Source organism: Cyclopterus lumpus, chromosome 19 (assembly GCF_009769545.1).
Source record: "Cyclopterus lumpus isolate fCycLum1 chromosome 19, fCycLum1.pri, whole genome shotgun sequence".
NCBI classification, from domain to species: domain Eukaryota; kingdom Metazoa; phylum Chordata; class Actinopteri; order Perciformes; family Cyclopteridae; genus Cyclopterus; species Cyclopterus lumpus.
Genome location: NC_046984.1, coordinates 13,405,325 through 13,423,653, shown reverse-complemented (window position 1 = coordinate 13,423,653; position 18,329 = coordinate 13,405,325). Strand labels below are relative to the sequence as shown.

At 43.4% G+C, this 18,329-nt stretch overlaps 1 protein-coding gene across 1 annotated transcript in view; it reads right to left on the bottom strand.

Annotated features, from left to right (window-relative positions):
* Positions 1 to 17,998, bottom strand: part of dock1 (dedicator of cytokinesis 1) — a 146,911-nt gene extending 128,913 nt beyond the window's left edge. Inside the window, exon 1 of the mRNA XM_034558323.1 lies at positions 17,708 to 17,998. Within this exon, the coding sequence (XP_034414214.1) occupies positions 17,708 to 17,750 (43 nt within the window). The 5' untranslated portion in view covers positions 17,751 to 17,998. The remainder of the gene's footprint in view (positions 1 to 17,707) is intronic.
* Between the last annotated feature and the right edge of the window lie 331 nt (positions 17,999 to 18,329).

The window sequence follows — 18,329 nt, the reverse complement described above, 5'->3', positions numbered from 1 at the left end:
GCTCCCTTGTGGCGCTAATTGTGTGCCATTTCAATGTGTAGTAGAGGCCTCACACATCCACAGGATGTCCACCCACACATTCTGACACAGGGGTGGCTGGGGCTGGCAATGCTGCAATATCAACAAACCACTACCGCCCACTGCAAAGAAACCAATAATGATGGAGAGCGCCAAAACAACAATAATGCCGGTGGAAAACAGATTTTGCTCCAGATTACAGGAGGATAATAAAATGCTGCATTGTTCCCGATTGTCGCCGGTGTGCACAGACAAAACAAAAACCGGGGACAAGACCAGGCTTCTTTGGTTCTCTGGTGAACACTAAAAAAACAGATTTCCGTCTGTGCCGTTTGTTTGCTAAACGAATAGGAATCAATAGAGCAAACCGCGGGCTGCTCCCTGAAGCCGGTAGATCGCCAACGTGTTCAAAGACAAAAGGAAAAGTGTGTTGACATCAGCTGAATAACAATTCATTTAAGGGTAATGATTGAATACAACTCAGCAGCTACAAAGCAACTGTTTGACTAATTAATATATATATATATATATATATATATATATATATATAGTCAAACAGTATGTAAAATGCTTAATATAAGAGGAAAAATGTGGACACCTGGAGATAAATCCCTCCTCCCCAAGAGAAAAATGATAAAATAAATCTCTTTTGCATTCATGGATGTGCACCAAAAATAAAAAACCCTCATCCCTTGTGCTTAGTTTTTAAATGTATTTAAAATCTATTAACATTTATTGCGATAAACTGAAGAAGAAGAAAAAAAAGACACAAATGCAAAAATGATTTCTTCAATCAGTAGTTAATGTCACATAAAAAAAACACATTTATTTCACACTCAACAAAAGGCTTCTGTGGATTCCTTTTCATGTACAAATGCAATGCGGTCAGAGCTGCAGCAACATGTCACGGTCGGTGTATTGAGGATAAAATCCTGACTGGTGGCACTTGTTCTCTCATTCCGTGTGAGGTGAACAACATGTCGCTGTCAAACTGGCCATAAACAACACGTCTTTGAGAAATGCTACAAGCTCGCCCCCCAACACACACACATACACACACACACACAAAACAGCATGACAGATGCCCGTGTGGATGGCGCTGCTCTTTTTGAGAGGACACCTGAAGGGAGTAATGACACAAGGGTGTGCGTGCACATGTCCTGTTGAGGCACCGCATGCGGGGGCCACTTCAACAGAGGTTTCCAGAGGTGAATGACGATTTCATTAAAAGAGACCCTCCCTGAAGGCACTGGAGCCTTCCCAGCTTGCTCATGGAACATCAAGGGAATCGACCATTTTCTCCCAACATCACCTTCCATCAGAGGAGCTGATTATAAGTCATTATTATATCAGAGTATATATATATATTTTTTTTTTTAAACTTAGATTAGAAAAATTAGATTATTTGGATTTCCGATCTTGTATAAGGTGTTAAACATAAAAAAATAAAGCGGCACGATAAGAAAGAATGCTCTGATAAGAGAGAATGCCAATAAGTAGGAGTCAGCCATAGACCTGGTATTTCTTTCATATTTGAGGGATCGTCAGAAATCATTACATTCGTGTATATTTTATTCATTAACTTTTTCCCCTATTTTATTCTTTTTCATATTTGAGGGATCGTCAGTAATCATTACATTCGTGTATATTTTATTCATTAACTTTTTCCCCCATTTTATTCTTTTTCATATTTTAGGGATCGTCAGAAATCCATACATTCAAACAATTATTTGTTATCCAAAGTTCACTGGAGGAATAAGTACGATGCGACTAAATCCCACTGGAGAGTCCTCCTAGACATCGATGAGGACTCGCTGCAGTATTTCCTTAGATCATCTCCCAGAAAAGAACGAAGGAGATATGCAGAAGGAGATTTGAGGCCTTAACAGCAGAACAGGGCCCATCTCCATCCAAGGAAACAGAGTTGGTAATATCCCAGTTTGTAAAGACCAACACAAAAGCTGCAGAGCGCTCAGAGGGACGTTGAGCAGCAGGCGTCCTTTATCAATGAACAGCAGCTGTTGGAACAAATGACGGGAGAAAAAGAAGTCCTTCAAAATATAGTTGAGGCTCAGATGACGGAGCTCCGGCAGATGATGTCAGCAGCTAAAACCAACAGGGAGTCGGAGTTAGAGGGCTCAAACAATGACATTAAACATTGAATTAAAGAAAAATGGCAGAAGCCCTCAAAAGTCAAGAGGAGGCAGCCAAGCAGGTGATGGAAAGGGACCGGGTCAACAAGGCCTCCTTTGAGGTTCAGCTGGACCATCACGACGACCTCTTGGCTGCCGTGACGCAGGCCGAGCAGCTGTTGGAGCATCGAGTGGCAAGAGGAACAGACTTCAGCAGGAACAGCAGCAGCAGAGCTCCTTGATGCCCGGCTCCCGACCTTAGTCAGCCTTATTAACCCCTAAACAGCCCTGTCAAACAGCTGTTTGAGGGTTGGAAAGTGATTTCACTTTTCAGCTGTAAAACTGAAATTAGTCCCCACAATGATATATAATAACTAATGCACCCCCCCACACACACAATGATCTCTCTTTGGATTTCCTAAAAGTTTAGGGGGAGTTTTTCCCTTGTTTTTTTTTCTATTAAGCCCACTGAAACACACACAAAAGAGAGGAGGAAAAGAAAATCATGAATGTGATATCATGCTCGTAAGTCGTTCTACTGTCGTGTTTAATATTTGAATGTGTAATAAAACATTGTTAATGTATGAATTAAGCGTACGTGCATATTCACGAGTACATCCACAATGCACAATGTGATCCCCAGAACAATCCAACGAGCCCAGCGAACACGAGCCGACAATGGAACAAAGCCCCCAGGAAATGAATTCAGAGGCACCACGCTTGGATACAAAAAAGGTGCCTACAGGGTGTGTGTGTGTGTGTGTGTGTGTGTGTGTGTGTGTGTGTGTGTGTGTGTGTGTGTGTGTGTGTGTGTGTGTGTGTGTGTGTGTGTGTGTGTGTGTGTGTGGGGGGGGGTCAACAAAACAATCGAAAGGGAGGTGGGATTAATCTGTGAGCAGCCATCAGAGAGCCGTCTCGTCACCGTGCAGCGGGGATGCGCTCAATTAAACTGTCATTAAGAGTGGCCAGAAAAGCCTGTGAAGCCATCAAGCGAGTCCAGCTGATGCAGCATGTTATCTAAACGACAGGTGAGAGAGGGAGCAGCCCAAAATAAACAGCTCCGGTGTGGAGACACGAGGCATCATATTTCATCAGAGAATGAAAAACTGCCACTGTGATCACCACAAATGAGACGAGGCCTCGTATAAAACAAATGGGAGCTCGGAGAACTCCGGGAGAGTCTCAGTGGGCAAGAGGTGCAATCACAAAATGATCACAAATGACACCCTGGGAAGCTGCTGAGGAAATGACAACCATCAAACACAATCCTGACATGTGAGGTGGCGACGGTGCATTTTTATTTTTTATTTTTTTTACACCGGCGTCAAAGTGATTCTTGTCGCGCGGGGGTTGAATGACAGCTCTGATTACTCATAAACCTGTATTTGCATACCCAAGAGTAAACTGATGTCAATTTGGAGGCAGTGAAGAAGAAAAAAAATCCATCAGAGGAAGAAGAAGAAAAAAGAAAAAAAAAGACGATGAGGAAGTGGATCATATTCTCCCTGGAGTACGCCATGCAAACGATTTATTTTTTTATTTTTTTTGGAACGTGATAAACAGCGGCATCGTTTCCCGGGGACTCATTACCATACATAACACCCTCGCATGAGGCTGCGGAAACTCAGAAGAAAAAAAGAAAAAGAAAAATCATCATCATCAGAGGAATCAGATTACAGACCGATCCACTTAGCCAGCGCACGTCTACGCCCTCTCCACAATTATAAAAAGACTTGCATAAACACCGGACTGATTGTAATTCTACACTCTGTGCTCGCTAATAACCTGCACTAATCCACGCAGGGTATAACATATCATTACACACGGATGGAAATACAGTTCTGATGAAGGAGGGGTGGGAAAAGGGGAGGAAAGAGAAGTGCGTAGAAACGGCTCTTTGGAAAGAGTCTGAGCCTCTTGATGTTTGGTAAAATGTCCCCGGAGGGAACCGGCCAGGAAATCCCAGACGAGAGGATTCTCCAGAGGGAAAAAGGCAGAGTGGAGCACGAGGGAACTCTCCGTCCGCTCGTGGCCTTTTTTTGAAGAGCTGTCCAGCCACGGCGTCACATCTGTGAAGTCACTCTACTGCACCATTCTCCGAGATCTCCCATTTTTGTGGATTAATGTTTTCGGAGACACCCTGAGCAAATGAATAAATAAAAACAGATGTGAAAAGAATGGAAGGATTGCTACATGACGAGCATCAACAAGAGAGACAGGCAAAAGGAGAAGAAAAAAAAAAAAGATGGCTTTTGTGTGGACAGTGGGCCGAAACTTCTCAAACCAGGCACACGCTGACCTGTCTAACTATTCTATTTCTATGGCACTGTACACCGTTACACCCTTTTGCAAATTCCTCGATTACGCCATCGACACAAGAATCATCGGCGACTATTTTGATAGCGTTAGTCAATGAAGCGGAGATACCAAACATTCCCTCCTAGACCTCCTTTTACAACCGACATGTAAAAGCACATGGAGTACTAATAACACTAACCGAGGCTCCACTTCTGCTCGAGTGTTCCCGTGAGAGAGCCAGTGAGCCGGCATGCAGGATACCAAAAGTATTTCAGTGTCGACAAAAAAAAGAAGGCCTTTTGTGGGTGTTTCCTGCTTTTTTTTGTCTCATGTTATTAATAAACAGACAATTAATTACTTGAAGAAATACCTCTGAACTGTAAAGAATGTAATCGTTAACCGCAGCTCGACAACATTCAGGTTTTTTTGGGGAATGTTGTTGTCCTTCCTATACAGTTGGCAAAAAAATCGAAAAACAGTCGAGCCGATTCTGTCCCATTTCAATTATTGAGCAAGTCAGTCGAGACTGTGGACACAAAAAAAAAAAAACGGCCCGAGCAGCGCGATCACGTACGAGATCGTACGGAGAGAAGGAATGGAGGGCTGTGAGAAACCAGTAATACACAGTAATGAAGAGCAAGGGAATATGAATTTAATACGGCGCTTAACTTGAACGAGGAGGAGTTTAAACAGCACACAGCGGACTGAGAACGCGCTTCTCCTGGCAGCACTCGACTAAATAGAGGAAGATCATTACACTGCAGCTGCACTCGGGGGTCTCCGAGGCAAGACAGGAGTCAGCAGAGAGGGGTCTCACACACACACACACACACACACACACACCTGACTGGCTGAAGAGATGTAAAACGGCATCCCTCTCAAGAGAACGTGACTATATTACACATCTGACCATAGAACTCGAATGCAGCCGTCTCAATGGATTCAACAGCTCATTCATTTTAAAGCATCACCTCACTGGAGGACACAGTGGATTCAATTTGACTTTCTAGCAGCAAGATGGCAATATACAGACGGGCACAATTATCTACATTTGAGATGTTATGACTTCCTATATGGGGCCTGATTTGCCTTTGTGTGGGAACATTTACAGGCAAATGAGCCTGGAGAAGAAAACAAACAGAACCTTGTCTGACATCAACCCCGGTGAAGTCGTTTGTGTCGGCTGCAGCGCTGACAGGTATTCTTCAGGGATCTGCCTAGTGCTGCAATGCAATGCAGGAACACTGTACCACATTGCACATTACTCTTAAAGAAGAAGAAAAAAAGGTCACGCCACCGACATGAAGCCGTATGGTCTTCAGTGGACTTTTGTAGCACGTTATTCTTCCTATTGTCAACACTATAATAAAAAAAGGCAAAGACACTAAACTAAATTAAAGTTGATTTAAGTTGAGCCCTGTGATACCTGCTCACATATGCGTGTACTGTATGAGTTTAATGGAGTATAAGGATATTCCAAGGACTGGTAAATAATTTTCCTAAATCATTTAAATAATTCTCTTAAGGAGATCTTGGTTGTTAGAATACACAGCGATGTAGATCCGCTGGGGGTCGGCTGAGAGACATTCTCTGTCAGCGATTAAGCTCGTTTGTAACACTCTCAGAAGGAGAAGGAGCTTTCTCGGTGACGTACAAGGCAGGGAAAACACGATCATTAATTTCAAGCCTCCCTCTAATAGGGTTTAATAAGAGGTTTAGGCGTCCAGACGGAAGCCTGATGGTTCTAATTGTGTTGCGAATGCAGACAGCGAACCCGGGATTGTGAAATACCAACAAAATCACCACTTTTCCTTTTAAACCAATTACATACAACACCCTGTTAGCGTTATCTTCAGTTGGAAAGTGGAGATAATGCTATTGTAATTAACCTGAAATGAATATGACAGCAGCTGAGCTGGTAGAGAAGAAAGCCCCAGGGGTCTCTCTCTCTCTCTCTCTCTCTCTCTCTCTCTCTCGCTCACTGGTAGGACCAGATTTCTCCTCCTCCCTCTGCCTGGAAACAAGCAGGAAATGCCACTTGAGATTACTGTATCACAATAGATGGGGCCTTTCCAGGAAGCCAGAAGGAAATACTGAAGCTTTTTATGGCAACAGGAAGATTAACAATACTGGTTTAAAAAAAAAAAGAAGAAAAGAATATGGTACACAGAGAAACGGAAGGGTGTAAAAATATAATAGCATCCAGAGAGCGATAAAGGGAGGCGCAGGTGGAGAAAACTATGTGCCAAATCTGGATTCCAACAGCATTAACACCTTTTGGCAGAACTTGCCACCACGCGCCCGGCTCCAACACGGGCCTCAGGACCCAATCCAACTGTGCACTCCCCCTGCTTCTGCAGAGCCTTTAATTTAAATAAAAGCATCCCCTCCCCACCCCCACCCCGAATACACACAGAGATTCTCTGGTGTTATTTGCGGTGGTACCGCAAAGTGTCTGCGCTGGCTCTTTGCACAAACAGCTCATTACCGTTGGAATTTATTTCTAACACCTTCACGGACTCATCCATTAAACAGACAAAACATTTTTTTAATAATCTTTTTTTTTTTTCCATAAGGTTGTATTTATTCCACCTGCGGCGACACACAGCACGGAGGAGTAATTTGGCAGAATCCACACAGATTAGCCTTTTTTGCGCAGCAAGAAGTAGCTAATTATTTCCTGCCCTGTGTTACATCTCTCGCGATACGCATCCTAATGGGGAGCGTAATTACCTTCAAATATTTGAAGAAACTCTGCGATTGACTCAGCGAGTTTGCTTTTGAAACATCTACGGTGGCACTTTGCCAAAAAATGTGACTTCGCTGACAAACGGTGCTCGACCTTCACCGGATGGCCGCATCAAGAGTCGCGCAAGCAGAGACGACGACAGCCATGCGCAACAGGAAATGCCTCGGACCCGTTCTTCGTGTGGTTATTTATAGCCGTGTGTGGCTGAGGCTGCGATTTCCACTGAAGCAGAAGTCACAAGTGTGGCAGTGATGACGTGAAAACGTTGAAACGTCCCACCGAAGCAACAGTTTACTCAGTTCTGATGCCGTTACTTCGCATTTGTGGAATAATAAATTTGCTAATTAAATCAAAAAAAATAAATAAGTACTAACCCATCAATCGTTTAATTTAATAGCCTAACTTAATTGGAGTAGCACTTGCGCCAGACGTGCGCTCTCGAAAAAACATTTGCAGCCTGCAGAAAAAAAAAACCACCCAGTGTGTCTCTAATGATGTATTTATAGGCTCGGGTCTTATGCAGAGTGTTTACTTTCAGTGTCTCATAGGTTTGCATGGCGATGTGGCGCTTGTGGTTTCACAAGTGGCGGTTCTGAAATGTGTGAAGCATGACGAGACCGTTCTGATAATGTACAAAACGGAAAAACTAATTGTCGTATGCTCCGTGGAATAGAGAATACACCAAAATACAGCAAATAAAAGGTTTACGGACACACTCGTATCGCAGAGTCTACGGGCATTTACAGCCAGCTCCACATTAAACATCCTTTGAGAACATGTCGAGTACTTCAAGTGCATTCGAAGAGCGCTTACATAACGGTGGAGATCAAAGTAAGTCTGCAAAATCACAAATATTACTGTCACAAACACTTATTGGTCTTCATCAGCTGAACTGTATACTTGACTGTAGAATAAGTAAATGCTTAAATATGCACATACTGGTGTCGACAGATGTTTTTGCACTATTTTCAAGACGTTTTACAGATCAAAATTAAAATCGAGAAAGTAATTGACTGAATGATAATGAAGATGAAGTTAGCTGTATTACTTTAATTGGCCTCGTTTTAAGCAACTACAGAAGAGGGTTTAAGTTTTAAAGTTCAGGCAGACATGCGATGTGATGGCCAGATGAAAATTTATTTCATGTCTGCAGAATCTTGTCTTTGTCTCTTTTTTTTAAACAAAAAAAAAAGGCAGACTGAGGTGTCGGCTACCGCGGTGAGACGGCTTCATCTGAATCCCTAAAGGTTGATCACAGAGTCGAGCTGCCACTCAATGAAATATAAAACTGCCTCCACGGGCACACTAACATCGGAGCTGCTGCGCTCTGACTTTATCAAGTATTTAGCCACACACAGACAAGCACACACACACACACACACACACACACACACACACACACACACACACACACACACACACACACACACACACACACACACACACACACACACACACACACACACACACACACACACACACACACACACACACACACACACACACACACACACACACACACACACACACACACACACACACACACACACACACACACACACACACACACACACACACACACACACACACACACACACACACACACACACACACACACACACACACACACACACACACACACACACACACACAAAAGGCCATTTCATCAAATGCCAGCCGAACTGAAAGGCTGACTCTAGCTGCACGTGGCAATCCCAGGCCTGTCTGTAGCCACAATCAATGACTGACATCTCCTTTACAAGTCCCCCAAAAAGAAAAAAAAAAAAAAAAAAACACGGGGCATTTTAAAAAGGTGGCAAATGCACCATTAATATGGACTGGAGATGACATTAATGTTGCCAATTTGTGTTATAACCTGAATAGCCTCATAGTGGTTTATGCTATTTGTGAATTTCAGGTCTTGTATTACAAGACTCAAAACCAAAAACACAACTCCGGGGAAGTTTGCTTCGGCAAAATAAACGCGTTCAAATGAGAACGTCTTCCAACTTTACAAAAAGGTACTTTAACAACAGCTCGCATGTCGATGCCCTCTGCACTCATCGTAAAGCTACGCCTACACCCCGAGTCAGCTACACTCCGTCTCCTGAGATGCTGGTGAAGGGAGTTTTCCCAGGGAGCCGGCCCTTTTCGCTCATGCTTGACTCGCAGAAGCAGAGAGGTCGCCCGGGGTCGGCTCACCCACTGGCAGCCTGGCACAGCTCGGCTCAGCTGCAAGCTCATCGCTCTGGTCGAATAAAGCCTCGGCCAGAGCGCTCGGCTCGGCGTTGTGAAGAATACTAAATGCAGGCGGAGTTTACAGCCTGGCGCTCGCTGCCAATTCTTTCCTCTTGTTTTTTTAAATTTTTTATTCCAAGACATTAATCGCTTAACTTCCATTAAGCGATTGCGCAGCTTATTCTCCCTGAAGAGTCAGTCTCCTACGAAGAAAAATGTCATCTTAATAAGTGTGTAATATTTATTTCACGTTTTTAATAGTTATCCATAGGGAGAATACATCTAATAATTAAACGGATCAGAAGACAAGGAGGCTTCCCGGCCATTTGATTGGTCCTGGTAACACCTTTGGACTTACTCCTTTATATTAGATTCTAATAAAGACCCTAAAATGACTATGGTTAAAAAATGTCACGGTTCCTATGCCACCATATTTTTGTCCAATTTAGTCTCAGAGGAAAAAGTGCGTTGTCTTAATAATCTATAAGGAAGTTCTAGTGGTTATTATTATCGATGAAAGTCTTCAGACGTTAAACTGAGCTGAAGTTCATGAATATGAACCATCGACTTCATACAACCCGTTAAGTGGCTGCATGATACATGATAAATGGCAGTTGGCAGTTCCTATATATTAATTTCAGCCAGCTGAATATAAATTATGCAACAGCAAAAGTCTACATCAGTGACCTTTGTTTCACATTGACGTGTTACACACCATTAGCCATCTGTCAAGTGAGCAAAAGCAGCACAGCGGGACTCTTTTCAGACAATACACAAGCTGCTTGGCATGTCCACAATCAATACCCCGGGTCCCGGAGACCGCCTGCCCTCGCCATTCACGATACACCCAGATGTGTTTGTTTGTGTGTCCTTTCGCCGACAAATTGCCAAGAAGGACCGTCGCTGTACATTGTAGTTGTCTTGGAGGTTCGTCGTCCCCCCCCCTTCGATGGGTCACCTTTCACTACGAAGTCAGTTTGCTCTTTTAAGTCAAATTGTCTCGCTGCATGCCACCGAGAACAAAAAAACACTTTTTTTAAACTATGTCACAAATCTTTATACGGTAAGTGCCAGAATCACAAAAATGATTGTGTGCGTTTGTCTTGTGCCAGTGTGACTGTGTACCAAGCCTGTGCCTTTAGCAAGTCTGTGCTGGAATCACAAAATGTTAATATGAAGCAAGTTAGGATTTTTTTTTGACACATAGGGCAAGGTGCGAAAAGAGGGCGGGGACACATGCGCCTACATCAGGACCCGAGCAGTTTCTCTCACATTGCAAACGTGGACTCCGAAAGAACAAGCGATTCATTCGACCACCTACGACAGCGATGGCTTCGTAACCCGTGCTCCCGGGTCGGGATCAGAGGCACTTCAACCGCAGTCTGATCCTGAAGTTATTGTTCAGAGCTCCGACGGCGGCGGCTCTGAGCCACCTGCTGTCAGTGTCAGTGCTCCTCAACCTGAAATGGCTGCCATGGATCCAGAGCAAGACAATCATTCTGGTGGGGGGGGCTCCGAGGACATTCATTCGGCCCCCGGTCAGGGTCAGTGCTAATTCAACTGCTGCTGCTCTTCCACTTGACATGGCCGACGTCGAGGACGAGCAATTTGACGTCGGCTCGCAGAAACACACGTCAAATCTCCTTCGACGAAGTTTGAAAGGTACAAGACAGCCAACGCTTTCGTGCACGCAGAAGTGCATGTGCCGGTGCACTGCACGAATGCATCATATCCACACCGTTTTCTGAAATATATCTTGTTTGATATTGACGGTGCGGTAGTGGAGTTTCACAATAAGTGGGTTGCTCGGGGGGGGGGCCTCGACTACCTATTCCTCCCACGCCTTTTCCCAAAATCGGGTTAAAGCCTCATTATCACCTTTTGAAGAATCATGTGGATCTTAGCCGTTACGGCCGAGCTAGTGAAAAGGCACTCGGCAAACCTTGAGATATGTGGATTCCTTTCAGGAAAGAGCTGCATAATGCAAACGCAACTGAGCTCTTGAATCTAATTGACATTCACTGCAGAGTCAGCCTCTACATGAACCTACATTAGCCTGACCTGAGCCCGATAACGGCAATACTTATGAGCCGATGAAAAACACACATTTCCGTTGTAAAAAATAAATATGTTTAAAAAAAAAAAAAGGTTATTTCAAGCTTAAGTCTACTAATGTCTATTAGTGCGGTACCAAATATGTGTCACCCAATCTCAGACTCTTTCCGAATATTCAGCACAACCCTTAAAACGGTCATATCACAGACTAAATGCATTAAAAAACTGATTCAAGCCTAAAGGGAATTTTGAGAAATTACACCGCGAACTTGACGAGTCGGGCCCAATGGGTTAGGGAAGACAATCAAAGCTCTAGTCAACAACATATTTCTGTATCCTATGATGTAGACTAACGTCCTCTAAAACACACGTGGGCTACATACTAATGACATGTGTCAGCAGCAACCGGCCTCTCCAGAAGTTACAGTAAAAACAAAAAACAGCAGCGATCACAGACGAGGACAAGACGTCCTCAGAAAGGACTCTCGGGTTATGATTTTTCAGGGGACGGTTGACTCATTTCGAATTCATGACACAGAATTTTCGACCCTCTTCGGGGGTTCAATTGTTCTCCGTCACCAAAGCTGCTGCACATTTTGTTGTCAAACGGTTAAACAGCCTCGCTTTTTAAAAGCTGTGGGTACAAATACTCGTTGAACTCCATTCGTAATTAGGTGTCAAGAGGGACAAATCACATTTTCACCTGTTTTAATCCAAGGTTAAATTCTTCACAATCGTTATTCCCCCCCCCTCTCACCTTAAGCGTGATGTAGAGTGAGCGAACGAGCCAAAAAAGGAAAAAGTGTGGAACCACTTCGCTATGCGCTGATTAAATAGGCCAGCTGTCATTTGTTTTAGCCACCATCCCACAGCAAGCCAATGGGAGCTGTACTATTAGAAGTGCCTCACCAAGCAGCGTGGCCCATAGCTGATATATGATTCCCTTTCAGAATGAATAATAGCAAAGTCATACTGACCTCCAAAAGAGAGAAGAGGAGGATGGTGACGGACAACGTTTTTGGTTAAGACCCGAGACAAATTAGTAGCCTATATACTCGGAACATTTTAAATACCAAAACATAACCCACGAGGGAACATGTTTAACCAAACTAGGCATACGTCACAAGGTTTTAACACAGAGCTAACTCCCAGTGTGATCTAATTGGCCCCAGACATGTGACATAAAAACCATGTCAGGTTTTACAGATGTTTTTGTGGGGTTGCCGTGCCAAACGAAGGACGTGCGAGACAAAAAAATATCACACTGTAGCTTTGTGCATCCTATAATTGTATCACCTCCCTCTGCTGCAAAAGACAAGCAATTTCTGTTTGTGCAGTTTTATTTATGAGCAAAGGTGGCTGATCATAAACACCACCTGGCTTGCACCACACACCAAACAAAGATGAAACGGTTTGTTTCCCTCCTGACAAAACTAAATCACCCCTCTTCTGATCGTCTCCTCCTTCCTCCTTCCTATTAATCAGCTGCTTTATTTCGCTGCAGTCAAAAGCACTCCGTCTCCGACTTTTGTTAGCTTTTTTTTTTTTCTCCTTCCCTTGCACAAAGTTTAAGTGTCGGGAGAAACAAATCAGATGGCTCCTTCTACCACTGTGTAGTTAATATTGAATGTCTTGTTGTGTCAGAATTAATAACTGCGATATCTGCCAGCGATGGAAAGAGACACACTTTTCCCCCCGCTTTTCATACATATATATACACACACACACATATATATATATATATATATATATATATTATACACATACATACACACACACACACATACATATATATATATATATATATATATATATATATATATATATATATATATATATACACATATACATATATATACACACACACACATATATATATTGCATGTTCTGAATAAGAAAGTAATGAAAGTAACTCCCTGCGTATTTAAACCCAAGAAGTAAACTGATAAAAAAAGAAAAATTAAATTCACTGTTCCATTTTTTTTTCACCAAATACCTTCAGAGAGAAAGAAGTCTTAAATACGAAGCTAGGAGTTTAACACGTTTTGTGGAGCACCCGAGTCTGCGTTTTAATTGTAACCATGTTTGTGAGCTTGCTGCACTCGATGGTTTTCCTGGGTGCAGGGCGGGGGGGGGGGGGGGGGGGGGGGGGGGGGCCTTCACACCTTACTCACGGCCTCAGTCAAGACACAAAGTCACTGCGTCTCTATTTTCTGCTCTCAATGTGTCATTCACCGCTAACCTGTTCCACACCAGCTTAAAAAAATATGAATCATAGCCACACCGGAGCGTGTAATGTTCAGGGCTCAGTGTGTATATGCCCGTGTGTCCAATTGCTGCCAGTCTGGGATCTGACCCACAGGAAGCAGTATTTATGTCCATAAACTGCAGCTGTGTTGTATTACTTAAAGCTAAACCACAAAAGGGAACGGCGGCGGAGCACATATCTTCTGACGGCACACGCTCGCGAGGGTAATTGTCAAGTCTCAACAGCGACGTGTAGATACAGTAAATAGTGCCGTTGCTTAGTGTTCCCTGGTTTTCTTTCCTGAACCACGACTCTCTGAAGTCTCTCTTAAGGAACAGCAACATACAGATGAAACAGAATTAATGAGACAAACACTTGAAATTTGCATCAAAACGTATTTCTGGTTAATTCATCACTGAACCGAGAGACGCCTATGAAACGTTTCCCAGAGGTCCTGTTAAATCACTTTGGAGATGCCACGTAGAATAACTGGGCTTCAGAAGTGCCAGGCCGGTTGGCATTTGACAAGTAGAAGAACCGTGTGATGAAATTAACTCAAGGTCACGAGAGATATGGTTTGTATGTTTAGTATTCAATACACAAATGGATCGCTTTACTCGTTTATGCTACGCGGCAAAGCATGAAGTTTAGTCAATAATTATTGGTGTGTGCGACTGTGTGCAGCATTTTAAAAACATGCCGGCAGAAGTGAAGACATTGTTTGGAAAAAAGAAGTGTCGCTATAGCCTCGGGGTAACCATCAACCTGAGAAACAATGTGCAGAAATAAATATAAACGCAATAAAGTGCGTTGCCTCTGGGGGGATCAGGAGGATTCTAGATGCATTTAGGAACATTTAGGAGTTTACTAAATCAAGTCAAGGTGCTCGCTCACATATCAGACCTTGTTCAGCAGGAAGAAGTCTGACAACAACAACAACAAAAACTGATGTTTGCAAACCAGTGATGAAAGAATTATGCAGGATACTTTTTACGCAAGTAAAAATAGCAACAAAAACAGAGTAGAAGAGAGTAGAAGTACAGACGTACCAGCAAAGTGTCCAGAGCACGAGTGTGCAGGTTGTCATTCCTCACTACAGTCAGCTAGATGAAATCAATCATCAGAATATTTGTTTTATTACACTATTGGTGGTATGAGATTTTACGTCACTTCTCAATATCTTTACATAGCAAATAGTTGGTTTGCCGATATTGTTAAGGCTCTAATTTTTCAATTTAGCACCTTTAAAAAGAAAATCAACTCCATCATGGCAACATAGGCATTCAGCATTTGTTCCACTCAGGTAAATTGTGCCAAACAACTACGGAATAATACAGCTTTTAAGAAGAGGAAAATCTACATTTCAATTAAATCATGACTAGTGTATCATGACAATTGTAATAGTTGTACAAGACAGCTATGCCGTTGATGCTATTTTCTAACAAAGTATAGACTAAATAAGTAATAACAACAAAAAAACGACTGGTTAATCAATAATAATAAATAATCTGTAGTTAAAGCCATAATCCTGATGTCGCGATAAAATCAAAAAGATGCTAATATCGTCTTCTATCACCAGCTCAAACTACAACCAGCCATTTGAGTTCTCTGAAGAGCTCATGCGCTACCACTGAAGCTAATGAGCTGGTGAGGCCTTCGGTTGCCACACAGAGGTTCATATCGGCCAGCAGAACTTCAAAAAGCAGCAAAGAAAAAAAAAAAGGAGAATTGTTGATGTTGTTGTTGTTGGGTTGGTGTTTGTTTGTTTTTCGCAGTTATCACAGCGACACAAATTTTATATGGATCAATTCACAATATCGGTTTTTGGAGCAAACAATGTGCAAAGCCTTGCATCCACAATCATCCACCGTAGTGCAAATGGGGCCAGTATGATAACAACGCCCTTTATTATCACGGCTTTGCTCCATGCAAGAACACATTTATTATCAACACTGCTGTGAAAAGACTGAAGGGGACGGTTTTCTTACAAACACTAATAAAGCCATGGGGCCAATATGGGAGCGTTAAATGGTATGACAAAAGTTTCGCTGAAAAACAGGAATTGGTCCACAGTGAGCATAAGAGGTCTCACTAGAGTGCTCATTAGTGCTACTTGGGCAAAACATACAGTATTAAAAGTGCAATGGCAGCGCACCCCCATCACTCCTGCTCAGCTGCCTTTCTTTCTCCTAATGGCTCGTCCAGTCTCGCATTCAGAGAGCCCCAAAAGAATTCTTGAAGACGTTACACTTTTAAAAATCTCACGCATATTTTGAGAATATGCCCAGGCAAACATTAGCATTAGACCAGCACACACACACACACAAACACTAATGTAAAACCCCAGTGGACCGTATACCCACTCAAGAGACCCCCCTCCCCCCTCCCCCTGGCTCACGGAGCGCAGGCCGGGATGACAAAATCAGGGCTTTGGTGTAACCTGCTGAACGCGTCCGTCAAATCAGCATCAGCATCCATCATACAGATGCAAGCCCTCGGTGCCACTAATGGGATCAGTGTGCATGCGGCGGGGTACATTTGCACACCCTAAAAATAACAATCCATTGTAGTCCAAACAGATTTTTCTGGGAGAGAAACAAAACAAAACAAAAAAATGTGTGATTCGCTTTAAGTGCTGACTGAACCGTTAAAGGGGATCCCCGAAAAATATAAAAAAATAAAAACCCATCAGGGTCAGATCCATCCCACCGTTATTTCCGGCACAAGCACGGCGGCGCATGCTTTAACCCGTGGTACTCTCGTATTTGCACACGAGCCCATTTCAAATCAAGTCCGGCGAAGTTAAACAAATCAACGTTGCTCTCTGCAATACGAAGTGCTTCTACCGACTATCTCGCTTTCATCAGAGTGGTTTACGAGGTCGTTTGCGGTTCCTTTACGGACGATCCATCAATCCTCAACTCTTTCAAAATCACCGACATGTGCGTTATCTGCGGATGTTAAACAGTTATGGAAATGGTATTCAAAAAAAAATGTCATCCAACGCCAGGTGAACCAACAGACTTCGCGGTCCCCGAGGCCAACAATTCAGATGAATGAAACCCTGTGGTTTGATGTCAATTTACATAGAGATAAAATGGTTCATCAGCATCTGCCCAGACGTAGTGCGCGCTGAGGCAGCTGTATTGAACAAGATGTCAGTAAAAAAAAAAAAGAGTGATTCAAACAATGATAAATATGCATGTCTGTTTAGCAGTGGCAGATGGAGCCAACCCCTGAAGGCCATAATAACGCCACAGATACTTTCTGTGATGGTTTACTCAAGACACACACACACACACACACACACACACACACACACACACACACACACACACACACACACACACACACACACACACACACACACACACACACACACACACACACACACACACACACACACACACACACACACACACACTGTTCTCGGAACAGGGCTCCCTGTTTCAAAGCAGTTCAGGAAGTGAGAATAAATAAATAAATTAAAAAGGGAAAAAAAGACGGAGGAGTAAACAAACAAACAAGCAGCAAAGTAAACAGTTACACGTTACGCGGAGAAGTCTTTAACGAGGCGGAGGCCCCGGAACACAGGAAACAGCGCTGCGACTAGGCGCGCCTCTAACGATTCCCGATTCCCAATCCACACACCACACACACACGTACACACACACACACGGTCCTTCTCCTCACAATAGACAGACATTCCTTGTTTTGGCGTTTCACGCACAACAAAACTAGCGTGAGATTTGTTTGCGTTCACGCGACTTCGAAGCAAACAAACTAATTGTCGCGCGCAGCCCGGTAGCTTTGTTTTGGTTTTCCTTCTTCTTCTTCTTCTTCTTTTCTAAATCACAAACCCGTCACCAAACTTGTGCTGCAGAGTGTGTGTGTGTGAGAGAGAGAGAGAGAGAGAGAGAGCTAGTGCGAGCTAGCGATGGAGCGTGCAACTTCTTCTTGTTTACGTACCGACGCCGTACTTTTCCCTCTTCGTGGGCACCCAGCGAGACATTTCTCTCCGTGTCGACGCGTCCCCCCGAGTGGTCGCGTGGGGGTGGGAGAAAAGGGGGCTCCTGTCGTGTCCTCTTGTAGTTAACGCGGACTTTTTTTTCTTTTCTTTCTTTCTTTCTTTTTTTCCTCCCTTCAGTTCGCTCCGAGCTTTGGGGAGCCACTCCGAGCAGCCATTTTCCACCAGTGACAGGACGCTCCGCGAGGGGGAGGAAGGGGAACGCCACTCGCACCGCGGCAGTCCCGCTAAACTTTCCCTGCTGCCGACGCCGAGGCGGAAACGGACACATGTCTGCTGGAAAGTTTCAAATTAATTGTATATCCTTATTTTAAAAAATTTAAAACGGGAGAAAAATGAAACGCTGGATACACTTTGAGACCGTATAGGTCCTTATCCACTAAGACACATATTTCCCAGAGGATCATTTGTGCTTGTATATGTTGTTGTAGAATAAGCTTACTAAATTGTTTAGGGTGCTTTTGAAAAGAAAAGAAACATCTAACTGTTTTGATTTTTTCCTGTCTTGCTATATAATGCTTGCAAGAAGATACACAATACACAAAACACAGATATCCAAAACAG